Source organism: Pteropus vampyrus, unplaced genomic scaffold (genome assembly GCF_000151845.1).
Source record: "Pteropus vampyrus isolate Shadow unplaced genomic scaffold, Pvam_2.0 Scaffold1, whole genome shotgun sequence".
Classification (NCBI taxonomy): domain Eukaryota; kingdom Metazoa; phylum Chordata; class Mammalia; order Chiroptera; family Pteropodidae; genus Pteropus; species Pteropus vampyrus.
The window spans coordinates 17,281,808-17,291,854 of NW_011888782.1; the positions used below are offsets into that span (position 1 = coordinate 17,281,808).

General features: G+C 38.6%; 1 protein-coding gene across 1 annotated transcript in view; it reads left to right on the plus strand.

The window, feature by feature from the left end:
• The first annotated feature begins 231 nt into the window (after positions 1-231).
• FBXL2 (F-box and leucine rich repeat protein 2) overlaps positions 232-10,047 on the plus strand; it is a 71,105-nt gene continuing 61,289 nt past the window's right edge. Inside the window, exon 1 of the mRNA XM_023528461.1 lies at positions 232-318. Coding sequence (XP_023384229.1) covers positions 316-318 — 3 coding nt within the window. The 5' untranslated portion in view covers positions 232-315. The remainder of the gene's footprint in view (positions 319-10,047) is intronic.

Sequence of the window (10,047 nt, forward strand, 5' to 3'; positions counted from 1 at the left end):
AAGAAACTGTAAAGGTCTCTTCCAGCTGGCTGGATTATGTGTTAGATGAGGGATGTCAAAGTGATCTGGGTGATGATGGACCAGATGCAAAGCAGGAAAGACCACGAGGCCCCGCCCAAAAGCCAAGGCGTGGGGGCGAACGGGGCGGTCCAAAGGGCACCGCCCCTGAGCGTCACGTGCCCGCCCTCCTCCAATGGCCGCCTCCTGAGCCCACCTTAGGGACGGGGCGGGGCGCCCAGCTGGCGTCACCAGGACAACGGGCGTTGCCGGCGCCTTGTGACTCTGGGCTGTGGGCGCGCTCGCGGCTCTTCGGCCATGGTGAGTCTGGTACCCGCGTTGACCCGGCGGTCCCGCCCTTCCCAGCCTGGGCTGTGTCGCCGCGTGGCCGCCTGCTGGGTTCGGGCTGGCGGCGCCAGGGTCGCAGAGAGGCCGAGACGCGCGGCCTGTGGGTCCGCGGGGCTGGGCAGGGCTGGGCAGGGCTGGGCAGAGCTGGGCAGAGCTGGGCAGAGCTGGGCGGGCCCCAGGGAGGGGGAATCCTGGAGGACGCGGGGCGACCGCGACGCAGCGTTCTCCGCGGTTGAATGTCTGGGTCACTGCTGGGACCCCCCACACAGTGGACCGCCGGTCAGCGTGACGCTGTTTGGCTCCAGTGAGCCTGGGAAGCCACCCAGAGAGGGTGTGGTTAAAAAAAAAAAAGGATATGTATGAATTTCATATATATTCATATTAACACTATTTTTATTGCAGTCTGTGTGCTTCCTGTCTTGTTTTTATGCAATTTCATATAAGTAGTATAACACATGTGTATTTCTTCCACATTCATCATTCTGACAGGTTTTTCAGCGTGTGGAAATTTAAATTTGTAATTTGGGAGTTTTCTTCTTCCTTTTTAAAAAATGGGGGCATTAAGCGCCCACACTCAGGGATTTAATTTATGGTTAGTACATTGTAAACGTCTTAAATCATTACCTTTATTCAATAAACTTGAGAGTGGGCATACCGTCTGGCTCCCATTAAGCTCGTTTTTAAAATCTGACTTGAACACTCAACTGAGGTGTTGACTTGAATAGACAAGATTCAGCTAATTGCCAACCAAAGGTGTGATTTCTACAGAGGCCTCCAAAGGGTGTAAAAGGAGAGAGGAGCTGGACTTTCTGTTTGTGGACATGTTTGGTATAGGATATTTGAGAGAGGGTGGGTAATGCCTATTTTTAAGGAACAGGTTTTGTTTGTTAGTTTTTTTAACTATCAGTTATTTAATGTAGATTAGTGGAAGTGCTAATAAGCTGAGCATGTAGGGTTTTCGGCAAGTGCCAGTTGGCCTTCTGGAGAGAAAACCTACCATTTGCAGCGGTGGCTGGCTCTGTCTTTTATTAACTAAGGAGAGCATGGTAGTAAGGGAAGGTGGATGTTTTGTATTTCTCACTGCCAGATATGTGGCGCGTTGGTTACAGGAAAAGAACCACCCATAAATAACACTAATGTTTTCTTTATTTTGTATGTTTCTTTTTAATTCTGAATTGCTTTTAAGTTACAAATTAATAGAGCCAGCAAGAATTTCACAAAATGAATTTTACAAAAATCTAAGTGTTTTAAATATTGCAGTGACTTATTTTTATATGTTATGTGTGAGAAAAACCCTTACAGTGATAGCAAGGAGAAAGGTAGAATATTCAGGAATTAATTTTCACAGCTCTCTGAAGTCTCATATTCCTCCTATTGTCCATTTTCCTTTCTCCTTTATCCACCCCTTCCATTCTGACCCACAGCCTACCTTGATTCAGTATTGTGAAATTTGGAGTTTTATTTACTGTAAAATAAAAACATTTTACTGTAGCTGTGTACTAGGGATTGCTTTGCTAAACTTGGGAATGCTTTGCTTTTTGTGTATTGTTAAGCCATTGAGAATTTATTTCATAGAAGGAATTTTGAGTGTGTAAGATAATGCGTGGGCTCCAAGGGAGGTGGGGAATGGTTGGCACAGGAGGGGCATGAGGAGGCTCCTGTAGGATCCCCAAAACTATATTCGACACCATAATATTACCCTTCATTAAATGCTCGCATCTAAACATATGGCTTTAGCAGTTGATTTAAATGACTTTGCACATGAATTTTCAAAGTCTCTTTATTTCTCTATGAAAAATTTTTTAGTTAAGCCATTTTATTTCTACTGTCTCTATACAAATGACAGCTGACATTTACTTTGTACAGTCTACAGTTGAGGTATTTTTCTAAGCACCTTATTTATGTATCTTATTTAACCATCACAACAACCCTGTGAAGAAGATATCATTTTCCCATTTTAGAGATGAGGAAATTGAGGCACAGAAAAGTAAAGTAACTTGCCCAGGTGAATTGAGCCAGATTTCAAAACCAGGCAGTTTGCCTCAGGATCTGCCTTATATAAACACTGGATTACACTGTAATGTGTAGTATATCATTATATGTTCCCCAATATACTTGCCATGTATAGATTAGGATATTAGTGCTTTTATTTGGATTTTAATGTTTTTGAGCACTTATGAATACTCGTTTTTGTTGTTCCTGGCACTAGGCTAGATGTTATGGAATAGAGTAGGAATGCCTAGTCTTTCTTCCTTTTCTCTCCCTCTTTCACAAAAATGACATGAAGAGGACTTGATGCACGACATTATTGGATTGGGGTCATACTAATGGCTGTAATAGTATTGAAATTTTCTCCTGTCATATCATTTTGTGTTCAGGAATAGACACTTTTTTTAATCACAAAGACCAGTGTTTTACATAAAACCATTTAGACATGGGGGATGAAACTAAAAAATTTTTTATTTTCTGAGATTTTTTCCTAATAGTAATTTTTACACTTATTTTAGTGCTATGTTTTAAAATTGTTGCAAAAAGACATCAAATAATTATTTAAATTTTAATTCATATGGATCAAAATATACATTGGGATACTTATGTCAAGTTTTTGTTATTGCTTAATACTTTAGCTCATAAGGCAGTTTAAATTTATTGAAATATGAAATATGAAAACTCTATCATACAGTTTTCCCATTCTCATTAATTTGGTCTTTCCCCTTATTTTGGCACTTCCCTTTCTGTATTGGTGTTGAGAAGCACAAGGTGGGGAGAAAACTTTACAGTAAAACATATCCAAGGTTTACAGACAGTTTTGGTCTATTTGCCATCACATGGTATAGTTAAGGGAGCTTATATAATGATCATGCAAAGAAGAGGTTTCTCTCTGTATTAATTTCTTACTCTTGACACTGTTGATCTCCCTTTTGTCTGCACTGGGGTGGGAGGATGGAGCATAATTTTTGGTACTTAATTGTAATAACTCTCCTTTCATAGAGCCCTTCCACTGCCCCAGTTTTAAGCTGATCACATCTCATTTAATCCTTCTGACATGAGATTGACATTATACCCATTTAATAGCCCCAGATTGATTAGGCAGTTTGCCCAAGGTCACATAGTTGTTGAGTGGCAGAGCCAGGACTTGAACTCAACCAGTCTGTCTCCAGCGTCTGGCCTCTTAACCATTACACCGTGGCTTCTTTCTGAACTAAAGATTGTGCCCAGTGCCTGGCGTGAGTGTACTACACCAAGATTAAGAGTCAGTGTTATATTAGCTGAGCCAGTAAGCTCTTTATTTTATGACAAACTCTCCATTTGCGTTAATGACATCCTGCAGGATTTACTTGGCTTACCGCCCACCCCGCCCTCCTCTCAGCACAGACAACCAAAGCTCAGATATGGACAGCCATAAATTGAACTATACTTTTACCTTTGCCTTCTCTGCCTCCTTTTGTGTCTTGCCTCCACCTTGTTAGTGTCTTCCTCAGCCGCTGCCACTTCCAGCACTGGGGTGGCTATGAGAGAGATGGGACTGGAGCAGGGGGGTCTAGGGAAGCAGAACAGGGCAGTCATTGGGGAAGTTTTTGTGGAGTCAGAATCAAGGTTTAAACTCAGCTTTTCCAATTCTCAGTGCTGCCCCTGTAATTGTGTCTTTCTATTAAAATTTCCTCCCTATGGTTTTCTATTCAGCAGATATTTATAGTGTACTACTTTGTGCCAGTCACTGATCTAGGCAGTGGGTATCCAGCAGTGAATACAACACAAGCCTGCCCTCATGGAACTTACATTCTAGCAGCGGGAAGACATAATAAAAATACAGGTAAGGTGATGAAAAGTGCTTTAAAGAAAAGGCTGAGTAAGAGAGAAAGGACATTTTTGGGCAGAGTGCGAGAATGGATGAGAGGAGGGAGGAGTTGTTTTTTACGTAGGGTGTGAGGGAAGGCCTCTCTGATAGGTAACATTTGAGCAGAAGATATTTCATGGGAATGCCTGGAGAGAGTTCCAGGAAGGGACACGAGTACAAAGGTCCTTACGCAAGAACATGCCTGGTGTGTCAGAGGAAGAGCAAGGAAAATAGTGCAACTAGAGTGAAGTAAGATAGGGGAGTATGATAGGAGGTGAGATTAAAGTAGTCAGGGAGGATGTGGTTCCACAGCACAGCAGTTAGCACATCTGCTTTATACACAGAAACTCCTGGGTTCGATCCCCAGTGGAACCAGGGATCGTACATTCTCTGTTATCCCCAAAGTAGTCAGGGAGGCCCTATCACATAGGATTTGTAAGCCACTTAAAGGACATTGTCTTTTTCTTTGAGGGGGGGGGAGGTGATTTGCAGGGTTTAAGATGAAGAATGACATAATATGACATATTTCATAAAAGGACCATTCTGTTCGCTATGTAGAAAATACAAGCGGGGTAGGAGTGAGGGGAGAAAAGACAAAAACAGAGGAAACTGCATAGGATGTTATTATTGCAGTGATACATAGGATTAACTGATGGATTGGTTGTGGAACATAAAAGTCAAGGATAGTTTCAATGGTCTGAGCCTGAGCAATAGGAAAAAGTTGTCATTTACTGAGATGAAGACTATGGGAAGGGTAGTTTAGGGTAGGGATGAAGAAAGCAGGAGTTGTTTTTGTACTCAATAAATTTGTGATCCTTATTAGACATCTAAAATCTAAATTCATCTAAAAACACAATTATGTTTTAAGAAACAGTGTGATAGTATATATTTTAGTAACACAAACTTCATTAAATTCTGAAGTATTAGACTTGGGTTTCTGTATTAATCTCTTCATTTTACAAACTAGAAATACTGGAGGTTAAATGACTTGCCCGGAGTCAAATAGCTTTTACTACCTGTCATGTGGTACAAAGAACCCTAGACTTGGAGTAAAGAGATAAAAGTTTAAATTGTAGTTTTTCTGTTTTTGTTTGTTTTTGTTTTTTAGTTCTAAACCTTAGGCAAGTCATTTATCTACTCCAAGTCTGTTTTTCTTCTATCATAAAGAATTATATAGACTTCCACTTTCTGTTAGGATGTTGAAAGTTGCAAAAATTAGACACTGTTGTTTTCACCCTGACTGAGAAAATGTGAAGAAGCTAGACAATAGAAGTTCTCTAAAACCCACCAGAGAGCTGAAGGCACAAATCTAAATGAGTTAGAATCCAGAACATAATGAGCCCATCCCAGAAAAAAGACATAGATACTTTCATCCGTGGTGGGATAGCTGGAGGAAGAAGAATCTGCTATATAGACAGGCAAAGAGAAATCAGCCAAACTTATTGACTGCATGTGGGCTAGCTAGAATGACAATTTGGAATCCCGAGGAGCCCCAGCCACAGTGCAAGGCTTACACCTACCTGCCACTTCTTTCCCACAGGCCTTCACCGAGTACATGGATGTAGTATGTTGGAGGCAGGAGCCATGAGAAGAGAGCTAAGAATGGTCCTGTGGTGGGGAAAGCCTGCTCAATGAGGCTTGAGGCAGGGAAGAAGAGTTCATAGAAATCACTTTCAGGAATTAGGGGCTTTTACCAACGGTAAGGCAGGGCTATCCCAGGCTGGAGGCATAGCAGGAGAGTTGAGAAATATCCCTCGATGGCTATCCAGGTTTTACCAGGGACAAGGCAACAGCACTTCAGAAGGTGGAGTAGGTTAACAAGGCAGAAACAGAGATCTCCTTAAGGTGCGTACAGCAGAGGGTGCTACTGGAGCACAAAGACAACTAACTCCCCAGCTGACAGCCAGAATGTAAAAGAGAGAGAGATCTCTCACAGTTCTGAAAGCTAGCAGCTAGGTTGTAAAGCTCAAAGAGATCTGTGAAGTTTCACCAGTGCTCAGATCCCATTTTTTCCTGAATGTGAAGTTCTGCTCTCACCCCAAATAATTTTAAGTCAGTCTTGAATTTAATGCCACAACAAATCTCAAACCCAGCTCAACTATAGATTAAAACAAATGAGCTCCTGCTACCTTCGTACTTCCCCCTAAGCAACCTAACTGAAGAAGGAACTGCCCTTTATAGAGATAAATTACTTTTCTTTTTTAAAGTCAGGTATAATTGACATAATATTATATTAGTTTCAGGTGTACAACATAAGGACTCAAATTTGTGTATATTGTGAAATGATCACCACAATAAGTCTAGTTAACATCCATCAACATGTAGATGATAGATGATAATTTATAAGATTTATATACTCTTTTAACAACTTACAAATATGCCATACAGTGTTATTAACTACAGTTACCATGCTGTTCATTATATCCACATGACTTATTTATTTTATAACCGGAAGTTTGTACCTTTTGACCCCCTTCACCCATTTTGCCCTCCCCTAGACTTTTGCCTCTGGCAACAACAAATCTATTCTCTGTATTTATGAGCTCTTTGTCTTTTTTTAGATTCTACATATAAGATCATACTTGTCCTTCTCTCTGTGACTTATTTCACTCAACATAATGCCCTCAGGGTCTATTCACGTTGTCACAAATTGTGATGTTTCCTTATTCGTGGATGAATAGTATTCCATTGTGTTTGTATATATGTATATATGTCACATTTTCATTTATCCATCAGTGGACACTTAGGTTGCTTCCATGTCTTGTTTTTATAAATAATGCTGACCATGCGGGTACAGATATCTTTTCTAGTTAGTGTTTTGTTTTCTTCAGATAAATACCCAGAAGTGGAATTGCTGGATCACGTGGTATTTCTATTTTTAATTTTTTGATGAACATCCATACTGTTTTTCATGGTGGCTATACCAATTTAGATTTTTCACAAATAGTTCATGAGGGTTTCCTTTTATCCATGTCCTCACCACCACTTATTATTTCTTGTCTTTTTGATAATAGCCATTCTAAGGTGTGATTAGTGATGTTGAGAACCTTTTCATGTTGGCTATACCTGTTGACCATTTTTATGTCTTCTTTGGAAAAAGGCTATTCAGACTATCTTCTCATTTTTTAATCGAATTTTTTTCCCCCACTCTTGAGTTGTATGAGTTTTTTTAAATTATATTTTGGATCTTAATTTATCAGATATATGATTTGTAAATATTTTCTCCCATTCTGTAGGTTGTTTTTAATTTGTTGAGTGGTTTCCTTTGCTGTGCAGAAGCTTTTTAGTTTGATGTAGTCCTGCTTGTTGATGTTTGCTTTTTGTTGCCTTTGCTTTTGTTGTCAAATCCAAAAAAATCATTTCCAAGACTGTTGTCAGGCAGTTTACCACCTATGTTTTTTTCTAGGAATTTTATGATTTCAGGTCTTACATTAAAGTCTTTAATCTATTTTGAGTTAGTTTTTGTGTATGATGTATGATAGTGGCCCAGTTTCATTGTTTGCATGTGTCTGTTCGTTTTCTCCAGTATCATTTATGAGATTGTTCTTTGCCCATTATATATTCTTGGATCCTTGTGCCATAAAGTAGTTGACTATATATGTGTGGGTTTATTTCTGGGCTCTCTAATCTGTTCCATTGATTTATGTGTCCGCTTTTATGCCAGTACCATAACGTTTTCATTACTGTAGCTTTGTAATATAGTTCGAAGTCAGAGAGCATAATGCATGCCTCTAGTTTTTTCTTCTTTCTCAAGGATGCTTGGGCTATTTTGCATCTTTTATGGTTCTATACAAATTTTAGAATTGTTTGTTCTATTCCTGTGAAAATGCCTTTGGAATTTTAATAGGGATTGCATTGAATCTATAGATCGCTTTGGTTAGTATGAACATTTTAACAGTATTATTTCTTTTCCATGAGCGTGGGATATCACCTTTCCATTTATTTGTGTCTTCTTCAATTTTTTTAAATCAATGTTTTATATTTTTCAGCATACAGATCTTTCACCTCCTTGGTTAAATTCCTAGGTATTTAATTTTGTGGGGGTGCAATTGTAAATGGGATTATTTTCTTAATTTCTCTTTCAATAGTTCATTATTAGTGTATAGAAATGCAACAAGTTTTTGTATATTGATTTTGTGACCTGCAACTTTACCAAATTTATTTATTAGTTCTAATAGTTTTTTGCTGGAATCTTTAGGTTTTCTGTATGTAATATCATGTCATCTTCAAATAATGACAGTTTTACTTATTTTCCAGTTGAATGCCTTTCATTTTCCTTGCCTAATTGCTCTGGCTAGGACTTCTAATACTACGTTGAATAAAAGTGGTGAGAGTGGGCATCCTTGACTTATACCTGATCTTAGAGGAAAAACTTTCAGCTTTTTACCATTGAGTATGATGTTAGCTTTGGGATTATCATATACGGCCTTTTTTATATTGAAGCATGTTCCCATTGTACCTACTTTGTTGAGAGTTTTTATCATAAATGGATGTTGAGTTTTGTCAAATGCTTATTCTGCATCTATTGAGATTATCATATGATTTTTTATCCTTCATTTTGTTAATATGGTGTAACAGTGATCGATTTGTGAATGTTGAATCATCCTTGCATCCCTGGAATAAATCCCACTTGATCATGGTGTATGATCCTTTTAATGTATTATTGAGTTCGGTTTGCTGATATTTTGCTGAGGATTTTTATGTCCATCAAGGATAGTGGCCTGTAATTTTCTTGTAGAGTCCTTGTCTGGTTTCGGTAGGATAATGTTGGCCTCATAAAATGAGTTTGGGTGTATTCCCTTCTCTTCTGCTTTTTTCAGAGGGCTTGAGAAGGATTGGTACTCATTCTTGTTTAAGTGTTTTGTAGAGTTCACCAGTGAAGGCATCTGTTCCTGAACTTTTGTTTTTTGGGAGATTTTGATTACTGAGGAAATCTCTGTCATAATAATTGGTCTGTTTAGATTTTCTATTTCTTCATGATTCAGTCTTCGTAGGTTGTATGTTGCTAAGAACTTATTCATTTCTTCCAAGTTGTCCAATCTGCTGGTGTGTAGGTGTTCATAGTAGTCTCTTACTTATCTTTCGTTTTTCTGTTTTATCAGTTGTAATGTCTCCTCTGTCATTTTTGATTTTCAGTCTTCTTTTTTGTGAGTCTAGCTAAGGATTCATCAATTTTGTTTATCTTTTCATAGAACCAGGTCTTAGCTTCATTGATCTTTGTAAATTACTATTCTTTACACACACTATCTGGCATGAAATAACAAATAATGAGGCATGCAAAGAAATAAAAAAATGTGACCGTTGGTCAGAAGAAGAAATAAGAGAAACAGCAATGGCCCAAATGTTGAGCAGCATGGATAAACATATAGTAAATTTCAGCAGGAAGATGGAAAACCATAAAAAAGAACCAAACGAGTATATTAGAAATGAAAAATATGATTTCAGAAACGAAGAGTTCATTTCATGGGCTTTAACAGCAGACTGGACACAGTCAGCAAACCCCAGCAAGATGAAAACAAGTCTAAATTTCAGCACATCATGATAAAATTGCCAAAAACCAAAAGATTTTTATAAAGGAAATCTTAAAAGGAGGTAGAAAAAAGAAAGACATTATATAAAAAGATATTACATTACATAAAAAAGAGGAACAAAAATATGAATGATAGGTGACAGCTCTTCAGAAACAATGTAGGCCAGAGTGCAGTAGTATAACTTTTAAAAAGTGATTTAATGAACAGGACAAACCTGCTGACCTGGAATGCTATATTCAGGGAAATGTTCTTCAGAAATACAAGAGAAATAAAGACCTTTTCTGACAGACAAAAGCAAAGACAGTTTGTCTACCGCATACCTATATAACAAAT